This window comes from Bos javanicus, chromosome 3, assembly GCF_032452875.1.
Source record: "Bos javanicus breed banteng chromosome 3, ARS-OSU_banteng_1.0, whole genome shotgun sequence".
Lineage (NCBI taxonomy): Eukaryota > Metazoa > Chordata > Mammalia > Artiodactyla > Bovidae > Bos > Bos javanicus.
In genome coordinates this window covers 112,083,885-112,107,107 of record NC_083870.1, presented here as the reverse complement: position 1 = coordinate 112,107,107, position 23,223 = coordinate 112,083,885, and the positions used below count along the sequence as shown (strand labels likewise).

General features: G+C 49.0%; 1 protein-coding gene across 4 annotated transcripts in view; it reads right to left on the bottom strand.

The window, feature by feature from the left end:
• Positions 1 to 23,223, bottom strand: part of CSMD2 (CUB and Sushi multiple domains 2) — a 694,802-nt gene that overhangs the window by 445,484 nt on the left and 226,095 nt on the right. For all 4 annotated transcript variants that reach the window (XM_061412621.1, XM_061412618.1, XM_061412619.1 and 1 more), the window contains one exon: positions 2,232 to 2,426. In XM_061412621.1, coding sequence (XP_061268605.1) covers positions 2,232 to 2,426 — 195 coding nt within the window. The remainder of the gene's footprint in view (positions 1 to 2,231; positions 2,427 to 23,223) is intronic.

Genomic DNA, 23,223 nt, shown 5'->3' with positions numbered 1-23,223 from the left:
GTGTGGAGGGGAAGGTCAGCGCAGAGAAGGATTTGTCAGGACTAAGGATGTTGGGAGCAAAAAGGGTGAGGAGTGTTAGATGCCCCTGGCACGTCTGCTTTGGCCACCTTGAATGGTGACACTCATCACCGAGTTGGGGAGTGCAAAAAAAAAAGAGTAGGTTCAGGAAAATAGGAAGTGTTAGGTTGGGAAATGCCTCATTTGAAGGGAGGGGTTCAGGAGAGTTTGATATAATTGTGGGCCAGACGCTTAGGACAGAGGGAGGGTTGGAGATCAAAGTGTCACTTCAAGCAACAGCCCTAGTGGGCTTCCTCAATGGCTCAGTGGGTAAAGAATCCACCTGCAGTGCAGGAGACACAGGAGATGCAGGTTCGATCCCTGGGTTAGGAAGATCCTTTGAAGAAGGAAATGGCAACCCACTCCAGTATTCCTGCTTAGGAAACCCCATTGACAGAGGAGCCTGGTGGGCTATAGTCCATGGGGTCACAAAGAGTCAGACATGACTGAGCGACTAAGCACACACAGCACAGTGGATGAAAAACTCCAAGAGATGCAATAAGTTCCCCGTGAGGAGGCCATTTAAGGGGAAGATAGGGAGAAAAGCCAGTGGAAAAGAAAGAGGGGAAGAATTATCATCATCTGAGAGGCTGAACAGGAGTCAGGAGTGAGCTGGGGTGAGTTGTGCCCCCTAAAGGCTCTGCACACCCATGAATTACTGCTGTGATGTGAGCACTTGGGGAGAACCATGACCCCAGCCCACTCCATCCACGGGAAGACCAGCCAAGAGTTGGCCATGACTGAGCACCCGCACACACACACATAGGTAGAATCTAAAAAGAGTGATATAAATGAATTCATTAAAACAAAATAAAACAAAACAGACTGACAGATGAAGCAAACAGATTTATGGTTACCAAAGGGGAAGCCAGGGGTGGGGGAGGATAAATTTGGAGTTTAGGATTAATAGGCATATACTATTACTTATAAAATAGATAAATAACTAGGTCTTACTCTATAGCACAGGGAACTATTAATACGTTCAACACCGTGTAATAACCTATAATGGAAAATAATCTGAAAAGGAATATATATAGATATATGTACATCTGAATCACTTTGAAAATGACAGTCGCTCAGTCGTGTCTTACTCTTTGTGACCCCATGGACTACACAGTCATGGAATTCTCCAGGCCAGAATACTGGAGTGGGTAGCCTACCCCTTCTCCAGTGGATCTTCCTGACCCAGGAATCGAACCGGGGTATCCTGCATTGCAGGCTGATTCTTTACCAACTGAGCTGTCAGGGAAGCCTGGATCACTTTGTTGTACACCTAAACCTAACACGACATTGTAAGTCAGCTAGTCTTCCATTAAAAAAAAAAACAAAAAAAAAAAACAGGAAGAATATGGGAAGGGAATATTTGAAAATCATGGTGAAAACAGGCAAATTTTGTTTCTTTAGTCTTTTCTGTATTTGCTAAGATCACTTAAAATGATCATGTGCTATTTTTGTCATCAGATAAGAGGCATGAGAAATTATCTTAGAAATAAGCTTGATTATTGTGGGGAGAGGGAGAAATAGGCTGAGAAAAGAGTGATCAACTGTCTCAGATTGCCTGGAACTGAGGGGGCTGTCCATGATGCAGGATTCTGGGAGCTAAGAAATGGGAATGTGCTGGGGAAACCAGGACAAGCTGGTCATCCCAGCCAGGAGGCTGAGGTCAACGTAGTGCTGAAGGGAGGTGGGGCTTCTTGGGGGGCAGTGTTGGGGTAAAGAGGTTCTGAGCATATTTGAAGGCTGAGAGGAGGATACCATAAAACAGAGAGAGGGGCTGAATTTAAAGAAAAGAGAGAAGAACTGCCAGGGTGAGGTCAGGGGGAAAGCAGCTGGGAGAGAGCCATTCATGGGAGACAGGTCGGTAACAGGAAGAGAAACGATGTCTCTTCTAAGACAGGAGGGCATGAGAGGAGGGCAGACCAGCTAAAAATAAATTTGCTGACGTGGAGGAAGGAGGTTGAGAGAGTACACACTTGAGGGCTAGGAGGTCTGATGAAGCCTAAAAGCCCCCAGAATACGTGGGACCCCTGAGGACTCTGGGTGGCTCTAAGACACATGCTTCCCGTAGTGGGGACCCCACCTTCCACTGGAGCAGATGGAGACTGGCTCCCACTGGAAGGTCCAGCAGGCCTCCCAGGGGCCATCCATCCCTTAGACCCACCCTGGCCACCTACCTCGGCAGGAGGGCAGCGGGAAGTCCCACGTGGCACTGTTCTCAGAGCCAGCGTGGCAGGTGAGCACAGCGTGGCCCTCCAGGAAGAAGCCGGGGTTGCAGCTGTAGCGGACCTTGTCACCAAGGTTGAAGGTAGAGCCCTGCTGGACGCCGTTGGGCAGCCGCCCGGGGTTCCCACATGTGTGGCTGGGGAGCACTGTGAGCAGAAAGAGAGATGCAGCCCGTGAACGGGGCTCCAGCCCTGAACCCTGCCTCCGAGCGCCACCTCCGGTGGTGACCCTCCTCCGACCCTCCTCCCCAAGCCTCCTCTGTTCCCTAGGACAGGACCGCCACCCTCCCGGCTGCCGGGGCCCTGAGTACTCACAGGGGTCATGTGTTCAAAAGGAGCCCCAAGTGCAATTTATTCCCAGACATCCAGGTTTCCTGCCCTTTCTCATGAGCAGCCCTGGGTGTGAAGTATGTTTGAAGCTGTGGGTCAGTTCAATCAGTTACAGCTCTATCCTGCCTTCACCACTCAGTGTCATTTTATCTGTTGCTATAAAAGGTTTTCATGTCCTCCTCCAAGGAACAGAGAACCCAAACAACAAATGCTTGCCTGAATTGTTTTCCAGGAATTTGTGTCTGGTTGAGCTGATTAAGACTAAATAACACCACCCACTTTCTCACTGGGCATGTGTGAGTGAACACTCGGTGACCATTTGATGTCAGAGGGCTGAAAAACTCTACCCTCAGAGGGTGCTAAGTGCCCTCAAAACATGCAGAGGCCTGTAGCTTAGTTACACGTGTGCAGAAGGATGATCACTGCACCTTTAGCCAATCACCTTTCCCCATGCTCCCCAAGCCTCAGACCACCTTGCTTCTCTAGTCTCTATCCCACAAATATCCTGAGGCCTTTGCCTTTGAATTAAAAGACACTTACTCCTTGGAAGAAAAGTTATGACCAAGCCAGACAGCATATTAAAAAGCAGAGACATTACTTTGTCAACAAAGGTCTGTCTAGTCAAGGCTATGGTTTTTCCAGTAGTCATGTATGGATGTGAGAGATGGACTATAAAGAAAGCTGAGCATAGAAGAATTGATGCTTTTGAACTGCAGTGTTGGAGAAGACTCTTGAGAGTCCCTTGGACAGCAAGGAGATCCAACCAGTCCATCTTAAAGGAAATCAGTCCTGAATATTTATTGGAAGGACTGATGCTGAGGCTGAAACTCCAATACTTCGGCCACCTTATGTGAAGAGCTGACTCATTGGAAAAGACCCTGATGCTGGGAAAGATGGAAGGCAGGAGAAGAAGGGGATAACAGAGGATGACATGGTTTGATGGTATCACTGACTCAATGGACACGAGTTTGAGTAAACTCTGGGAGTTGGTGATGGACAGAGAAGCCTGGTGTACTGCAGTCTATGGGGCTGCAAAGAGTCGGACATGACTGAGCGACTGAACCGAACTGAAATGAACTTCCCTTTGGGAAGGCAGATTCGAGACTTGTTCTCCCATCTCCTTGCTTGGATGCTTTGTGAATAAACCCTCTCTTTGCTGCAAACCTTGGCATCTCAGCACTGTGGCTTGCTGTGCATTGGGCAAAACGATCCTGGTTCAGTAACAAGTCTATCCCATCTTTTGAGATGTCCCAGGGAAATCACTTTAATCTCTTGGGTTTTATTGCTCTGATCTCAGACTCTACAGTCCTTCCCACTAAACACCGTGGAAGGGACACAGACGGTGGCACGGAGTAGGTGCTCATTAAACCTGATGTCCTTTCTTCCATGCGTATCTGCCCTGGCAGCCAGAAGAGGAGTTTGGCCCAGTGGGATTAGGGAAGTTGAAGGGGTAATTAGTGCTGGAAAGAGGCAGTGAGGTAGGAAGACAAGAACCTGAGTTCTGATTGGACTGACCCGTTTCAAGGGGAAAATGGGGAGCCAGAGAATACCACATACAGTGACACCTGAGCCAGACCAGTAACGGCCAGCTGCCAGCGTTTGTTCATTGTGCAGAGGAAACAGTCTTGCTGAGGCTGCTAGAGCATCATGACCGCCAATCAGGAGGGAGAAAGGGCGCGTGCATCACCTCTGTGCCTAAGTCACACGTTCACCCTGACTCAGCTCCCCCTACCCTGTGCCTTTCTTCCTCAAGTTGGAACTGCCTGTGCCCAGAAGGTCCCACCTCTCACCACTCCACACCTCCCCACAAGGTGAAGACAAGTGGTCACAGCTGTGTCCAGACTGCCATCCAAGCGCATGCATGCATGCTCAGTTGCTAAGCCATGCCCAACTCTTTGCAATCCCATGGGTTGTAGCCCTCCAGGCTCCCCCGTCCATGGGATTTTCCAGGCAAGAATACTGGAGTGGGTTGCCATTTCCTCCTCCAGGGAATCTTCCCAACCCAAGGATCAAACCCACGTCTCCTGCATCTCCTGCATTAGCAGGAGGATTCTTTAGCACTGCACCACCTGGAAAACTTGCCATAAAACTTCCCCATTACTTCATCTGATGATGGTTTATGCACACCAGCCCTGAGAGGCCATAGAGTAAGACTGTGCAAAGTACAGGCCTAACAGCCTCAGTGCTTGGGTTCACATCCCACCCTGGTGGCTTACTGCCTGTGGGACCCTAAGAAAGTCTCTTCACCTATCTGGGCCTCAGTTTCCTCCATTGTAAGAGGCAGTTCACAACAGTACCTTCCTCTGGAGTTGTTGTGACAATTAAATAAGTGGAGGTATATAACGCGCTTAGAGCATGGATACAGAGAGTACCACACAAGAGAATCTGAGTTCCCAGTCCAGTGGGACATGCATATGTTTAAAGGTATACTAAGAGCTATTTCAAATCCTGAAAGATGATGCTGTGAAAGTGCTGCACTCAATGTGCCAGCAAATTTGGAAATCTCAGCAGTGGCCACAGGACTGGAAAAGGTCAGTTTTCATTCCAATCCCAAAGAAAGGCAATGCCAAAGAATGCTCAAACTACCGCACAATTGCACTCATCTCACACACTAGTAAAGTAATGCTCAAAATTCTCCAAGCCAGGCTTCAGCAATACATGAACCGTGAACTTTCAGATGTTCAAGCTGGTTTTAGAAAAGGCAGAGGAACCAGAGATCAAATTGCCAACATCCTCTGGATCATGGAAAAAGCAAGAGAGTTCCAGAAAAACGTCTATTTCTGCTGTATTGACTATGCCAAAGCCTTTGACTGCGTGGATCACAATAAGCTGTGGAAAATTCTGAAAGAGATGGGAAGACCAGACCACCTGACCTGCCTCTTGAGAAACCTATATGCAGGTCAGGAAGCAACAGTTAGAACTGGACATGGCACAACAGACTGGTTCCAAATAGGAAAAGGAGTACGTCAAGGCTGTATATTGTCACCCTGATTATTTAACTTACATGCAGAGTACATCATGAGAAATGGGCTGGAAGAAACACAAGCTGGAATCAAGATTGCCAGGAGAAATATCAATAACCTCAGATATGCAGATGACACCACCCTTATGGCAGAAAGTGAAGAGGAACTCAAAAGCCTCTTGATGAAAGTGAAAGTGGAGAGTGAAAAAGTTGGCTTAAAGCTCAGCATTCAGAAAACGAAGATCATGGCATCTGGTCCCATCACTTCATGGGAAATAGATGGGGAAACAGTGGAAACAGTATTAGATTTTATTTTGGGGGGCTCCAGAATCTCTGCAGATGGTGACTGCAGCCATGAAATTAAAAGACGCTTATTCCTTGGAATGAAAGTTATGATCAACCTGGATAGCATATTCAAAAGCAGAGACATTACTTTGCCAACAAAGGTCCGTCTAGTCAAGGCTATGGTTTTTCCAGTGGTCATATATGGATGTGAGAGTTGGACTGTGAAGAAAGCTGAGTGCCGAAGAACTGATGCTTTTGAACTGTGGTGCTGGAGAAGACTCTTGAGAGTCCCTCGGACTGCAAGAAGATCCAACCAGTCCATCCTAAAGGAGATCAGTCCTGGGTGTTCACTGGAAGAACAGATTCTGAGGCTGAAACTCCAATACTTTGGCCACATCATGCGAAGAGTTGATTCATTGGAAAAGACCCTGATGCTGGGAGGGATTGGGGGCAGGAGGAGAAGGGGGCGACAGAGGATGGCTGGATGGCATCACCAACTCGATGCACACGAGTTTGGGTGAACTCCAGGAGCTGGTGATGGACAAGGATGGCGTGCTGCAATTCGTGGGGTGGCAAAGAGTCGGACATGACTCAGCGACTGAACTGAACTAAACTGAAGTCCTTTATAGTTAAATAGGAACCAGGCAGGGGACCAAACCTAGTCAGGGGTTAGTCAGGGCCAGCTTCCTGGAAGAGATGTCTATGCTGAACCTTGTGAGGTTAGTAATAATTAGCTAGGTCTAAGAGTGTTCCAGGCAGAGGAAATACCATGTGGAAAGACCTTGAGGCCAGAGACAACCTAAGAGTTCAGGGAGCCTGCAGTAAGAGGGGAAGGGTGGCAATGATGAGAAATAAAGAAATGGAGATAACCAGCCTGGATTCTAGAAAGCTTCCCTGGTCCTTGATGTATGCTCTTCCAGCCCGTATTACTATTTTTCAGGACCATCTCAGCCATCCACACTGATCTCAGAGCCCTCAGAAAGGAGGCTTTCCCTCTGCCTTCTCCTCTCCTCCCTTCTTGTGGAAGGAAAGGGCAGACTTTGGTACTAGCTTAATCTGGCCTGAAGCGAGGGGCTGTCAGTGTCTTATTCCCTGGCCTTGAGTCATGTGACCTCACTGAGCCTTACTTTCCTCAACTGAAAAAGGACAGTAATATCTAGGGGTTTACCAGGTTACTGATCATGACCGATGCATGGCTGGCACAGTGCCCAGCACAGAGTAGGTGCTCAAGAATGGCAGATGTTGTCCTTCCATTGTGCTGTAGGGCCATGCAGTCCCTGAGAGTCTAACACAGTGTCTGGCACTTGTAGGGATATATTTGAGTGTTCATTAATTAGTTGTTTGGAAGAATTCCTCACTGAGGCATTAACTCCTTCAGGCAATGAAAATGTATTGTGGGCCTGCTGCACTCTATGCTGGTAATAGAGCAGTTAACTGGACAAAAGGGTCTCTGACCTTAAATGGCTTATGTTTCTGTGAGAGAACTATCTTAAGGGCTAAAGAGCTCTTCCCTGCCTATTTTCTACCTCTGACAAGTGAGATGACCCAGACAAAAGGACTGACCTCATCACCCTATTAGCCTAGCTAAGAATGTAGTCTTTGGGCTGCTGGATACCTTAGCATTTCCCATGATCCCATGCTGCTGGCTTCCTTGGCATTTCCCATAATCCCTTGCTGCCGGCTTCCTTTGGCATTTCCCATAATCTCTTGCTGCCGGCTTCCTTGGCATTTCCCATAATCCCTTGCTGCCGGCTTCCTTGGCATTTCCCACAGTCCCAAGCTGCTGGCTACAGCAGAGGCAGAGACTGTGATGTGAGTGTGAGTGTTGGAGTTGCAAGGGGTGGGTCAGGTAAACATTTGGAGAAGAAAGCAAGCTAAGATGAGGGGAGGGAGCCAACCTGGGGAAATGGGCTAAGAACTGGTGTAGAACTAACGTTTCATTTTCCACAACGAGACGCAAAAATCCAGTTTAATTAAATTACTAATGTCAAATTTTTAATGAACCTACTTCTGCTTTGGGTTTTCTTCCTTTGAAATTAATGACTGGAACATCACTATAAATAAAATCCGATTCTTTTTAAAAAGTCACTCTCAAATGCTCACTGCTCTTTACTTAATGAGCTGTTCATAAACAGACCACTCTGACCTGGCACCTCCACTGGGACTTGGGTGTGATGAGTGGGGAGCTCATTTTCAGCCCCACCTCCTTTTTTAACTTGAGCTTTGCTCCTGAGAGGCCGCACAGGGCATGGAGAGTGGGCAGATGTTGGCCTCAGAGAGGCCTGGATTCAAATCTCAGCTCATCCACCTCTAGCGGAGTGATCTTGAGCCATAAACTATACCTCTCTGGGCTTCATCATTCAGTTATTCATCTGAAAATGAGGATACTTTATTTTTCTTCCTCTAGAGTGAAGGGGTGGGTTGTATTAGCTTCCCAGGGCTGCTGCAACAAAGTGTCACAAACTGGGTGGCTTAAAACAACAGATACTTACTGTCTCACAGCTGCAGAGGCTAGAAGTCCAAAATCAAGGTGTCGGCAGGGTCATGATCCCTCTAAAACTTGTAGGGGACTCCTCTTAGCTTCTGGTCATTATCTAGAAAACTTTACTGTTCCTTGACTTGTCCATGCTTCCATCCAACCCTTCACCTTCACTGGGCATTTTCCCTTTGTTTCCCTGGGTCCAAATTTCACCTTGTTAAAAGGACATCAACCATACTGGATTAGGACACACTCCAATGGCCTCATCTCAACTCCATCATCTGCAAAGGCCCTATCTCCAAAGAGGGTCATATATACAGGTCCTGGGGTTAGGTCTTCAGCATCCCTTTGAAGTGAGTGTGAAAGTCACTCAGTTGTGTCTGACTCTTTGTGACCCCATGGACTACACAGTCCATGGAATTCTCCAGCCAGAATACTGGAGTGGGTAGCCTTTCCCTTCTCCAGGGGATCTTCCCGACCCAGGGATTGAACCCAGGTCTCCTGCATTGCAGGTGGATTCTTTACCAGCTGAGCCACAAGGGAAGCCCAAGAATACTGAAGTGGGTAGCCTATTCCTTTTCCAGGGAATCTTCCCGAACCAGGAATTGAACCAGGGTCTCCTGCATTGCAGTCGGATTCCTTACCAACTGAGCTATCAGGGAAGCCCCTAATCTCTTTTGGGGGGACACAATTCAACTCATAACAGGGCTGATGTACAGATGAAATAAAGCTAGGTTTATAATACCCACCATTGAGTTCTGTCTAGTCAAGGCTATGGTTTTTCCAGTGGTCATGTATGGACGTGAGAGTTGGACTGTGAAGAAAGCTGAGCACTGAAGAATTGATGCTTTTGAACTGTGGTGTTGAAGTCTTGAGAGTCCCTTGGACTGCAAAGAGATCCAACCAGTCCATTCTGAAGGAGATCAGCCCTGGGTGTTCTTTGGAAGGAATGATGCTGAAGCTGAAACTCCAGTACTTTGGCCACCTCATGCGAAGAGATGACTCATTGGAAAAGACTCTGATGCTGGGAGGGATTGGGGGCATGAGGAAAAGGGGACAACAGAGGATGAGATGGCTGGATGGCATCACCGACTTGATGGATGTGAGTTTGGGTGAACTCCGGAGTTGGTAATGGACAGGGAGGCCTGGCGTGCTGTGATTCATGGGGTCGCAAAGAGCCGGACACGACTGAGTGACTGAACTGAGTTCCTGGCATGTGTTGGGCCCAAGGCTACAAATTTATTTTACTTAATCCTCAAAACAATCATGTGCGATACTTATTATCCTTATTTTACAGATGAAAAAATAAAACAAAAAGAAACTGAGACACAGAGAGCTTAAGCAACTTCCCTTAATGCCACAGAGCTAGAAACTGGCAGAGCTAGGCTGTGAATCTAGGTCTTTCTGGCTCCGTCATTCAACACCCTTCATTTTGGAATACAGAGACAGTGCCCAGTACACAGTGGGTGCTTAATGACCAAGAGTTCCCTTCCTCCCTTCATTATTCTAGACCCTGAGACAAAATGAAGGGTGATTACCTGACTGTCCAGATTTAATTGTCTGTCTTTTCTTCTCTAGTCTGATTTGCCTTTCTTGTACTTTTTAATAATGTCAAGGGCAACATTTAAAGTGTGGTCTTTTGTAATGTGTCTGATGCACAACTTGCTGGACAGACAGAGATTGGAGATAAGCCACAAAGCCAGACTTTCTAAGGCACAGTGTTCTTTGATTTTTGGATTTTGTCTGTGTGTTTTTTTTGGGCACAGATATTATAACTGTTCATGCTCTCCTGTCTATAAAACTTCCCTTTGATTGCTTACAAAATGAAGAGTGGGATATTTACATCCAAGGCAGCCGAGAACAGTATTATTAAAGCTGTGCCTGACATTGAACAATTCCATTGTAGATTAGCTGTGGGGAATTTTGTCCCTTCTACAAAGCCAGGCTCTTGCCAATCAACATGATATTCTCAGTGATTGTATGACAATGAATCTCCTTTGTGGTTGGAGTGCAGCAAAAGCTACATCATGCCTTCTTTTATTTTTAATTTGAGACTTTAGTTGCCATATTATAATGAAGAGTCGTTTATGCTCTCTGGACAAGCACCCTCCATATGTTTGATTCCTTATCTTCCATCAAGTAACTTGTTTGATCTCCATGGCCATACGGTTGATACAAACTGACAGGATGGCTGGGGGAAAAGATGCAGGAAGGATTGCTTCTTTCCCAGCCCTCAGCATGGACAGGGGAGATGGTGTTGGGTGTGTGTGCCTGTGTTTGATTTGAAGGGTAGTGGGTATGGACAGGGAAGATGGTGGTGGTGTGTGTGTGTGTGTGTGTGTGTGTGTGTGTGTGTGACAGAGAGACTTGAGGGGCAGTGGGCATGGTCAGGGGAGGAAAGAATAAGACCCATTACCTTTTGAGTGCCTATGCTAGGCTAGGCACTTTCTCATCTCACATTATATCTTAGTTAACCTTTACAACCCCCTTGCTTTCAGCTGTTTGGCTTATTAACACAACTGCACACTTACTATGTGGCATGCTCACTGTCAAGTGCTCTCTATATATGTCCATCCCAGAGAATGATCCATACCTGTCTGCACTTCCTCTCCTCCCATCTGCATCTGATCCAGTATGCAGCTGATGCATTGTTTATTGTTTGCCTCACTCTGCTACAATATAAGCTCCATGAAGACAGGCATCTTTTTAATCTCTTTTATTCCCTTTTGTATCCTAGTTCCTTGAACAGCGCCTGATGTATAATGATACCTTGATCAAAGTTTATTGAGTGACTTAATGCTCTTATTGAATCCTCCCAATAAACCACTGCGAGAAGGGCTATTATCCCTTGTTGAGATGAGTATGATGGCCAGAGAGGCGGGAGCACATTACCCGAGACCCCAGAGCACACTGGGGGTGCAGCTGGGTGTCCACAGCAATGCCTGGCTGCTGAGCCCATGTGCTTTGACCTGTGCTAGGCCGTGCTTGCACTGATCATTCCACATAGAGCTCATGGTACCTGGTGTGCCTTGAAACGTCCTCATAGGAGACTCACACTCATTCTCCTCATGGGAATGACTTGGGGTGAAAACCAGGCAAGTCAAACCCTAGTTCAGTGTTAGTCACTCATTCATGTCCGACTCTTTTGCGACCCCAAGGATGCAGGCTCTGCTGTCCATGGAATTCTCCAAGCAAGAATAGTGGAGTGGGTGGCCATTCTCTTCTCCAGGGGAGCCTCCGGTCCAGGGATCGACATTGGGTCTCCTGCATTGCAGGTGGATCCTTTACTGTCTGAACCACCAGGGAGCCTGGTCCTGTACATTTCCTGCTACCTGTCAATCAAACGAAGGCAGGGGTGCCAGGACCTCAGACCGGGTATGCCACTCACAAGTCCACAGGGCCTGTCCTCCCAAGTCTCTTCCTGCCCAGCATCTGGCATAAACTCTCCACTGTGAGCCTTTCTCTTGGCTCATGTTTGCAATTTTGCAACCTTCGGCATCAGGAGCACGTGGGAAATTTTATAAAAATCCCACGCCTAGGCCTGTCCCCATACCTATTGAATTGGAATTTCAGAGGAAGAGCCCAAGCTCCTCTGGGTGACTGGAGAGCAGAGCTGAAAGTGAGAACCACTCATGGTAGCCTATTCATGTAGGTTATTCCATTAGCCCGGTTGGGTTATCTCTCTGAGCTGTGAACTGTTCAATTTCCAGCGCCTTTCTTGTTACTGAGCTTTGACTTCTGGGAGCAGCAAGCCTGGCTTCTCCCTGGGACATCGCTGTCCTCCATAAATCACACTAGCCCTCTCCCTCCTTCTCATTTGAGGATCCTCATCATCTCTCCCCTGGACTTCTGCACCCAACTCTGATCACCCTGCTGCTAGCCCTTCCCCCTCCAATGCATTGTCTGCACTGATGCTGCAGTAAGCTTTCTAGAATGGCAAATTCACCATGGCCCTGCCCTGTTCTCCCTTTCGGAGCACGTGTGCCCAAGGTGGGTTTCCTACCACCAAGAGACACAGGCAAATGCAGGTCCTCTAGTCTTTTGCGTGATGAATGTACGAATAAATAATAATTTGAAAATATCAAAATTAATAAAAGGAAAGAGAAAAGAAAACCACGAGAACCCTCCTATTGCTGTCAGAATAAATCAAATCTTAGGCTCAGGCAGCCCCCTCCTTCTATAATCTGACCCCTGCTGACATTTTTTACCTTATCTTCTGCTCCTCTAATCTTGCCCCCCTCCACTTCCTCTGTGAAGCCCTCATTGATGCCCTAGGGTCTTGTCTAAACTTGGAAACCCCAGGAAAAGACATCCTGATAGAATGTAAATTCAGGTTTAATGTCATTGGCAACCAGCTCCCAGAATCCTGGAACTCCCAGCCCATTAACTACATAGGCTCGTTTTGGTCATTTGGTTAATTTTGCAATCTCACCGGCCCACATTTTACATGATTGGATTTTTTGGACCCACTTGCAGAATTAAGTCGGGGTTTTACTTGCACTTCAATTCCTGCACTTGTCGTACGACATTACAATTCAATCATTCATTAATTTACAACACCCTGGCTTCCAAACGGGAGCTAAGCCTGCCTGTAATTGTTTGTTTAGGTGTCTATTTTCATCTCTGGACTTCCCCGAGGGGCAGGAATGACGCATTCTTTATTTATCTAGTGTTTGATTTAATGCCTGGCAGGAAGGGAGTACCCTAATGGAATGTATTGAATATATATATATGTAATGTATACTCTGTGCATATAAAATGTGCATTATATATAGGGAGCAACAAAGCAAAGCAAAGCAAAGGGTTGGCACTTTTTCTGCAATGAACCAAGGAGTAAATACTTCTGGCCTTGCCTAATGGTCTCTGACCCAGTGATTCAGCTTTTTTCACTGTGCTACAAAAGCAGCCGTAGACAGTACCCGAGCCAGCCCAGCTTTACTTATACAACAGGCCCCCAGCCCACGGGCCACAGTCAGGTACCCGTGAACTCTGTTTATTCAGTTACAGTCGCAGGAACCTCCTCTCATCTCCCACAACTGAGAAGGAAAACTAAGAAAAGCTCAGTTTTGCTGGGAGTCCAGGATGGGAAGGGGCTGTGAGGGGAGCGGGCTGTAGGTGAGAGACCTTGTCAGAGGTGACTGGCAGGAGGAGGGCAGAGAGAAGACAGAATAGGCAGTTTGCACCTGAGGACTGAGACCAAAATCACATTTCCTTTCTCCATCAGTGTGGCACTGGGCAAAACGGGCATTGTGTTGGCTACGGGATAAGGCTTGTGTGTGTGTGTTCAGTCACCACTCTTTCCCATTAAAATAGAATTTATGTTAGTGCTCAGAGCTACTCTTTAGATTGGTATTATGAACCTGATTTTACCCTAAAGAGCTCAGTTTAGAGAGCTGAAGGGTCACGCAGCTAGTTGCAATAATAATAACAGTCACCTTTTGGGTGTTTAATATGAGCTGGGCACTCTGCTCAGTACTTTACCTGGCTCTTCTATGTCATCTTACCTGTTGCGAGGGGCTCTGACTGTTCCCTTTGGGGGGACAGGGGAATGAGGAACAATGGGGCTATTCTGACTCAGTGTCACGCGGCTGGTTGGCATCAGGGCGGGGGGTTGACACTTGAGCCCTTTGACCTCAGCGTGTGTGTGTGTGTGTGTGTGTGTGTGTGTGTGTACTAAATCACTTCAGTCGTGTCTGACTCTTTGTGATCCTATGAACTATAGCTGGTCATGCTTCTCTATCCACGGTATTCTCCAGGCAAGCATACTGGACTGAGTTGCCACGCCCTCCTCCAGGGGATCTTCCCAACCCAGGGATCGAACCCATGTCTCTTACGTCTACCGGCACTGGCAGGCAGGTTCTCCACCACCAGCACCACCTGGGAAGTCCTTGTCCTCAGCACCTGTGTCCTAATCAGGCTGCGACCTTGATCTTCAAGACCCGTGTTTGTTTCACTGCGTCTCCAGCATGGAGGCAGTGCTCTGGACACCTGCACAGTTATTTTCCTTGCCAGGCCTAGAACACGTCTGACCTGCACCCAGTCAGACCCCTCAGCGGCCCCACCCCACCACCATCACTACCTGGGGCTTCACAGACATCCCTCATCCCACCAGCAGGGGGTGCAGAGGGGCTGTCAGTGGGAATTCTCCCTGACGCTTCATAACCATGGGGCCCCATGGCCTCCTGTTTCACCTGAGATTCTTTAGAAGCAACACCAAAAAGGTTACATCCTAGGCCCCAGAATAGAGCTGCCAGTTAAAATCCAGGACACCCAGTTAAATTTGAATTTCAGAGAAACACACAAATTTTTTTTTTTTTAAAGTATAAGTATATCCCACGCAACATGTGGGATATACTTATATTAGAAGCTATTTGAAATTCAAATTTAACTGGGCATCCTGGGTTGTAATGTGCCAGTTTTATCAACTCTGCCCCAGAGGTGAGTCTTCTCTCCATCAATGACTTCAGCTTCCTAAGGAACTGGGGGTTTCTCTGGAGAAAAGGGGATGAGGACAGGAGAGAGAGAGCCTGGCTTTAAGGAACTCGATATTGAACCAGAAGAGGGGTTTCAGGGGCAAGTTCAGAGACCCCCAGGGTGGGACCTGCGGAGGTTTAGGTACAGCAGGATTACAAGGGAGGAGTGAGCTGTGAGGCTTTCCTCCTTCCCCTAATCACTCTCTAAGAGAAGCTCTGAGTCTTGTTCTGTACCCACTTGTACCCCTCTTGTTTCAGGAGACTATGGCATGCCTTAGCCTCTCTGATGAACAGCTTTAGGCTGGCACAAGGTCCCCTGTGATGCAGCCTCTGTTGACCTTTGCTGCCGGAACCCCGTTGTTCCCTCTTCAGCCCACCCTGCCCCATCACACTCCAGCACCAGGATGCTCCACCTTGTCTAGACAGAGCAACACACGCAGCATCAGCGGTACCCTATGGGGAAACATGGCAAAATACTATCCATGTTAGGCTTGGAATAGCCAACTATGCAGTTTGGGGTCAAATTTGGTTAATTGCAGAATGATGCCTAGAAATGTTTCCCCAAGTATGTTCCATAAAACACAGGCCGAGAAATAAATTCCATGAGAAGAGCATTCAACTTTTAAAAATGCTACAGGAATTCTCTCCTCTGGAAGAAACCAATACTTATGCATTTATCTCAGAGGTACTGCAGGAGAGAAACCTTGCTTTAACCAGAATCTCCACAAATTTGACGACAGAATCTCTCCTCTCTTCCTTTTCTTTTTCTCTCAGAAATACCTGTTAGCTTCTGAATTGTTCTATGGAATACACTTTGGGAATTGCTAGGTTCTAGGTAAGATAAACCTGAGTTGCTTTGTTTTCCTTATTCATCATTATCATCACAGAGCAACAGCAATGGTACGTGATATTTATGCAGCCCTTTCCCACACGCACAGCTTTTACAAACACAACCTCCCATCGACACCTCCAAACTTACACTTTCTGTGGGATAGGATGGTCACTAGCTTTGGGGATTGGGATCGATTCTTACCAAAGAAGCCACCATCGCTTCCAGTTGAGAGCAGCTTATGATCGTGTGTGCGTGCTCAGTCACTAAGTCGTGTCAGACTCTTGCAGTGCTATGGACTGTAGCCCGTCAGGCTCCTCTGTCCATGGGATTCTCCAAGCAAGCATACTGGAGTGGGTTGCCATTTCCTTCTCCAAGGGATTTTCCCGACCCAGGGATCGAACTGGCAGGCGGATTCTTTAGCCCTGAGCCACCTGGGAAGTTCACAGCCTATGTTACAGAAGCGCCAAGGCATAGGTTCTTCCTTTTCATCTGACAACTTTTATAGCAAGGCATGGTCTGCTTGGCTGGGGAAGAATGACCCCTGACCTGCTGGGACCAGACTTCCAGAGGTTTGTGGCCAGGGCCAGCCAAGTTTGGTCTTCATCCGTGCCCAGCTACAGACAGGAAATCATGAATGCTGAACCAATCCTAGCAAGGGGGCTAGAAGAGAATGCAGTGACCTAGTTCACCGGGGGGTCCTGAGGTGAGGCTGGGACTTCTAACCCTGGTTGAGGCGGCCCATACGAAAGGTTACCCTGTCTCAGGCTGGGGCTGCCCCTGGCTCCATAACTGGCTTTGCTTTCTCCTTAACTTCCCCCAGACTCTACAGCTCCCTCCAAGTCTGGGCCTTAGCCCCCTGTATCCTACCAGCCAGCAGGGAAGTGCTATGCATCCTGTGGGATGCCCATGGTGATATCCTCCCTGCCAACTCCAGCCCTGTAGAATCCTGGAGCCCTGTCCAGGGCCAGGAAGCCCCAGCATACCTTGCATCCCATGGGAAGAAGCACAATATTCCAAAGGCTCCAGACCCCTCAGCTTCCCACTCTCTAAGAAGAACTAGACAGAGGGGCCTGAGGAGGAGCTGGGATGTGATGGGGGAGTCGGTGACTACAAAGGACCCTGAGTAAAAGCTGCCTCTGAGTCCCAGTGGGATCACTGTGAATCTTCATCATCAGCACCATCACTTATTGACTGCTTGCATGGACTAACTCTATGTTGAACCCTGTCTCATTCAATACCCATTACAACACTGTGAAGCGGGTACTACCCCCCGTTTTACAGATAACAAAATGAGGCTCAGAGAAGGTAAGGCGCTCCACTCACACGACTAGAACTGGGGGAGCTAGGGTGTCCACCCAGTGGACTGACTCGTGCACCTTCTTTCTTAGCTACTGCATTCCAGCGAAGAGGCCAAGGAAGGGCTGGTGAGACTGAGAAATTGGCTTCGAGGCTCCATTTCCTGCATGTTCATCAATGGGGCCAAGTAAGGTGCCTGGGGAACATTTTGCAGATTGAGAACCAGGAATGGGGCGGGGAAGGAAGACTTGTTTGTCTGTTTGTCTCTTCTTGTTTGTCTGTTTATTCTTATTCATCTCTGAAGCCCAACGACGTCTCCAAAGGCTTCATGAAGGCCCCCGTGCAGGTAGGGACCCTCAGTCCAGGTCCTCCAGGGTCAGGAGGCGGGAGGGCGGACAGGGTCTTCCCGGGGGCAGCTCCTTACTTGGGGGGGCGCCACACTCTCTCACATGGAAACAGACTTCACAGCCCAAGGGCACAAATCCCTCCATTCAGATACTCGCCTTTCCACACACACGTCCACACGTGTACACACAAGAGTACATTCTCATACACAGACATGCACGTCTAAAACCAGACCTCCAGAATGTGCCTGCATGAGCTCTTGTGTTCACACGTATGACAGCAGACACAAGGCCTTCTCCCACACACACCAGTGAACAACCTGTTTCTTTAGCAAAATAATGATCCCCTTCTGATTAGCCTCTTCTGGGCTAAAGACCCTCTGTCTCCCACGTCCCCTTCTACACCCAGAGCTCCTCTCAGAAGCCTGGGTCACCCTCCCTCCTGCTCGGGGGCCTGCCTGGCCCCTGTTTAAGCTCTGCTCATCCTGGGCACAGCATGGAGCGTGGGGGTGGGGTGGGTGCAGATCTCACCCTGCAGGCGCTTCAGGCAGCTGTCGGCTGAGGCTGTGGTCTAGGAGGGGGCCTGTCAGGGTCTGGGAGGCACCGAGTGTCGTGGCTCAGAGAAGGGCTCTGGCGTCCCGCAGACATGGGTTTGCCTGTGCCCCGCCTAGAAGGGGGTTAGAGGTTGTGACGGAGGAGACAGCAAGGTGCACTTGGTTAGCAGAGGGGACTCCGGAGACAGATGGCCTGTGTTCAAACCCCAGCTCTGTTGTCTCACAAGCAAGTTACTTCACTCTTGCACCTCAGTTTCCTCACCATTAGAATGGGGGTCATAACAGCACCCAGTTCAGAGAGCTGTTGAGAGGCTGAAGTAAGATCAACCAGCAGAGGGCTTACCTCAGTGTCTGCCACATAGTACACGTTGGATACATTTGGGAAAGTCATTATATATACGTGGACTTCTGTGGTGGTTCAGATGGTAAAGAATCTGCCTGCCACACAGGAGACCCGGGTTTGATTCCTGGGTCGGGAAGATCTCCTAGAGAAGGAATACCACTCCAGTATTCTTGCCTGCAAAACCCCGTGGACAGAGGTGCCTGGAATGCTGCAGTCCATGGGGTCGCAGAGAGTAGGACACAACTGAGCGAATAATACAGTATATAAATACCTAGAGCCCCCTGGGGGAAGACGCCAGGGCGATAAGAAAGAGAAGGAGCTGGAGAGAGCAGAAGGGCCCCAGAGCTGGAACACAGGAAGCCAAGCAGGGGCCTGCTGCTTCCAGTCCAAAAGGCCTGCTTTAATCCTAATAAGAAGACTTCAGGGGACTTCCCTGGTGGCCCAGCAGTTGGGGTTTCACCTTCCAATGCAGGGGGCATGGGTTTGATCCCTAGTTGGGGAGCTAAGATCCCACATGCCTTGTGGCCAAAAAAATCCCAAACGCAAAACAGAAACAATATTGTAAAAAATTCAATAAAAACTTTAAAAATGGTCCACATCAAAAAAAAAAAATATTTAAAAACAAACAAACAAAAGAGAATTCGTGAATGGTCCTGCTCAGCCCCAAAGCAATGAGAGAGATGCAGACGACACAGAGGCCCAGGAGTGGACTGATACCAGCCCAGGACCCTGCCCCACTCATCCTGACGCTGTGCCACCCTGCCCGCCTGTGGCACCCAGCCTCAGGGATGATGGGAAGGAGTAACTCAGAGCTGTTTGCTGGAAGAGGCATTTGGGGTGGTCTTGGCAGGGAAGGGAGGGTGTTCCAGGTACTGAGGCTGGCATGGGTCCAGAAGCACCAGCCCCCGTGTGTGTTTCAGGATCTTGTCCCTCGTGTGACTGATTCCTAAATCCATCTCCGTCAGAGTCCCAGCCTAGACTCTCCTCCACACCACGGATCCGAGTCTCCGTGCCTCTGGGGGCTTCCCGTGGAAGGCTGACTCATGTCTCCAGCCCTCTGCAGCCCACCTGAACTCTCGGTCTCACCACCCAGCCTCCTGTGCCCTGGTGCCTGCAGTCCGGCCCCGGCCTGGGGTCCATCCAGTCCCACTCAGTCTCTTGAGTCCACATCCTTTCATCTCTCCTGTCTGACCCCCTCTCCAGCCCTGCTGCTAATGCCCAGGGCCACCCCCCTCCCATCTCACCTTCTGCTTGGGGACTTGGAGACAGACCCCTCCTCACTGTTCTGTCTGTAGACTTGCCCCAGTGCAATCCATTCTCCTGGGGCCATGGCGCTTCTCTCTGAAGGCCCTGTGGTGACTCCTGTCTCTTACAGGTGGGGTTCAAATCCCTGGGATGTCGCTCAAGTCCTCCACAAGCTGACCAGGCCCCTGCCTCCATCCTTAGTCCCACCGTCTCCCCTCACACCTTGCATTCCCACAGCTCTGAACTCCTTAGGTTTCCTCCAGCTCACTGTCTGTGGTGTGTGTGCATCAATCGAGGTGTGTGTGAGTCAATCGAGGCGTGTGTGACTACAGCTGAGCTATTGTGTTGGTGTTACACGTGCCTATGTTATATGCTGCATGTGTGCCTATGTATACGTGTGCACATGCATGTACATGTGCATGTATCTCCATGTATTTATGTGTCACGCATGCACTTATATGGAAGAGCCTGTTGAGGATGGGGACCAAGGGAGACAGAGTAGGGAAGCCAGTGTTTGGTACAACTAGTGGGCGACCCTAGGCATTTACAGCAGAGATGGGCTACTGACAGCCTCAGGGAAGGAGTTCCCAGCCCCACCCTTCCCAGGTGAAATCAACAGAGCTGCGAGTCCTCCAGACCTGGCCTGGGGCACAGGGCATGAGCGTGGAGCCAGATGGTCCTTGTGTAGCATCCAGCAAGGATGAAGGCCAGAGTCCCCAGGGCGCCTACTGTGACTGCTCCCCAAAGATGGACAAGCTCTTAATTCTGGATCCAGCCTTTTAGTGCCTGGGGTCACAGCTTCACCCAGAGTCTCCAGGAATTTTCTAGACACCAGAGGACTCCAATGGCTCCTTCTCCTTTGTCCTTTGTCTGAACTTGACCCACAGTCACTCCTGCTTGCCTCAGGAGGGAAGGATTTTTGACCTTCCCACCCCCTTTTCCTTAAGTCAATCAGATAGGGCTGCAGGAGAGTTCTGGAAACAGGGCTAATTCTCTGCCCAGCAGAGCAAAGGGACAAGAATCTGTCCAAATGCCAGGGCCACTGTCACTCCACACTGCCATCTCCTAGGAGGCCCACTGGCTTACATAAGAGCTTTTCATTCATTCATTCTACCAATGTCTTCACGCGCAGGTGGCATGCTAGGGGTCCCACTGATGACCACCCTCCCCGCCCTCATTATGCTTACACTCTGAAGATGCTGGACTTCTATTTAAGAAACTACCAGAGCCCACCCCAGGCTGCAGCCCCCACAGGGAGGTGAGGCAATGGCACGTGAGGGTCTGCTCTGAGTCAGGCATTATGCTACGCCTCACATACCTGACACCCAAGAAGAATGGTTCTCATTCCAGGCGTGCTCTGCCAACCCACCCAACCTCCACTGCAAGTGCCCCGCCACCCTCAACCTCTCTCCAGTCTCCACACTGCTTTCACCATCACCTGCTTCCAGGCACCATCCTTAAGCTTTCTGTGGCTCCTTGAGGCTGGTGGAGCACACTGGCAACTTCTCAGCAAAACATTCAGGGCCCTCCCTCATCAGGACTCAGCCATCTGCCTAGGCTTTGCTCCCATGAGTTCCATCCCTCCCCCGCCCTCAGTCATGCACACCCATCCCTTTGGAATGGTCACCTCTCCTTCCCTGTCCTCGCCTTTAGGGCTCTTCATGCTCCTGGCCTCTGTGTTTGCCATCCCCTCCCTCTGCAGTGTCTTCCATCCTTTCTATCTGGCAACATCCTAGTCTACCTTTTCAGACTCAGTTCGAAGGTGACTTATTCTCAAATGTCCCCTTCTCCTTTGTGTAGGCAGATTGTCCTGCAAGCTTGGCACTGACCTCTGTGAAGACATGCAGCACAAGAAGCTGGTTGGGGGTGGGGGTGTGGAGCCACGGCAGCAAAGGCAGAGAGGACAAGAAATTTGTACAAACGGGAATGGGTGGGCCAAGGGGACCGTGGTGCCTAGAGGATCTTGAGAATCATCTTGGCTAGCAAAGCATGAAGTGCTACTGACAGCTCGAGGCAAAAGGAGAATGAACAGAGCCCTTGAATTTGGTGGCCCAGTTACAGAAGCATTCAACAGAAGAGGAGCAGTGGAGCGTAGAGTCAGAGGGCTGAATAAGCGTGATCGAGGTGGTAGTGGGTGATTCTTAACTACATTGAGCTCTTTTCTGCCCCCGGACCTTTGCACAGCTTTCCCTGGCCCATAGGTGCTCTGGTCTCTGCTCTTTGCATGGCTTATCCATGCTTATCAGTCAGATCTCAGTTCAAAGTTCACCTCCTTGGAGAGACCTGCCCTGACCCCTAAACCAGCCTCAATTATCCTCTGGGTGACCTTCAGAGCACTGACTGCAATGTGTAATCATTTTATGTGTTCTTAATTGTTTCTGATGTTATTTTTCCTCCCCATTTACTCATAGAAGTGCTGTAAGAACTGGGACCTTATCTGGCATTTTCCACTTCTGTATCCTAGCACACAGCACAGTGACCGAGACAGAGCAGACACTCAGAAACTCTGCTTTGAATGAATGACTCTACAAATGAGTGGATGAATAAATGAGTGGACTGTTGGCAACCTCCACGTCCCCGGTTTTCTGTGCCCTTATCATGCACCCCTTTTGACTGAGCTTGCTCCAGTAGGCTTCTGTTCCTTAAAGACTTCCTAAGGCAACAGGCATCAGAAAACGGTTATCAAATTGGCTGCCTTTGACAAAAAAAAAAAAAAAAAGCTAGCTGTCCACAAAAACTCATTGTCCCTTCTCTGGAAATATGGTACTTCCCAGACTTCCTTGCAGTGGGGTTCTCTCTGGTGGAATGTGGGCAAACGTGATATATACCACTCCTAGGCTTGGCCCATAAAAATCTCCACTGCCTCCTCTGGGCTCTTCCACATCGGTTGGATGTGGGTGACCAGACCACACTGGGGAGCCTTCTCCAAAGCAGAAGGAGGCTTCATCCTTTAACTACCACATGAAAAAAGCTACCCCACCAAACTGAACACCTACCCAGGACTGATAATCGGGGTAAGAAATGAACTTCTCTATTTGCTGGCCATGGAAATCTGACTGTCTCTTAAGTACCATGGTCTCATCTACCACCCTCAGAGCCCTGACCTGGTCATCCTTATAATCAGACTAGCTTCTCCCACACGACCTGAGTCCTGACTAGTTCCGTCTGTCCTGTATCCATGACCTGTGCTGACTGCCCGTGTTTCCATGACGACTGCAGCCTGGCTGACCCAGGAGCTTTCCCCCTCTCTGAGCTTTCTGCATAACATCACCTCTGCTGCTCACAAACCTTAGACCCTGTTGACCCTTCTGGGATCCATGGGCCGAGAACCCAAGGGGATCTCCACCACTCTGGAATCAGGAACTTTTTGAGAAATGATGAAACACATGGGTCCTCCCCTTCCCAGGATCACAGGACTCACAGGTCCCTGAGATCAGGGATAGATCTCCAGGGCTTTTGCTCAGCATGGCAGACCTGTCAGCCTGAGTTCAAGTTCAAAATGTTCAAACCAAACAACAGTGTTGCCCAATAAAGCCAACTCTGCTGCCTAGAGGAGATGAGTTGATTCCATCAAACCAGGAGCCAGTCATGGCTGTGTCCATGATTTGTCAGACTGGACCTCGTTTGCTGGCCACTTCCTGTGGACTAGACCCTGTGCTAGAGGCCTTCCATGTAGAGGAGGCAGGGTAAGGTATTAGACAAGAGTGTGAGTCCAGTGCTCAGAAATCCCAGCATCATCACTAACTGGCAAGGGCTTCATCTTTCTGAGGCTCAGTTTCTTCATCTAGAAAGGAGATAATT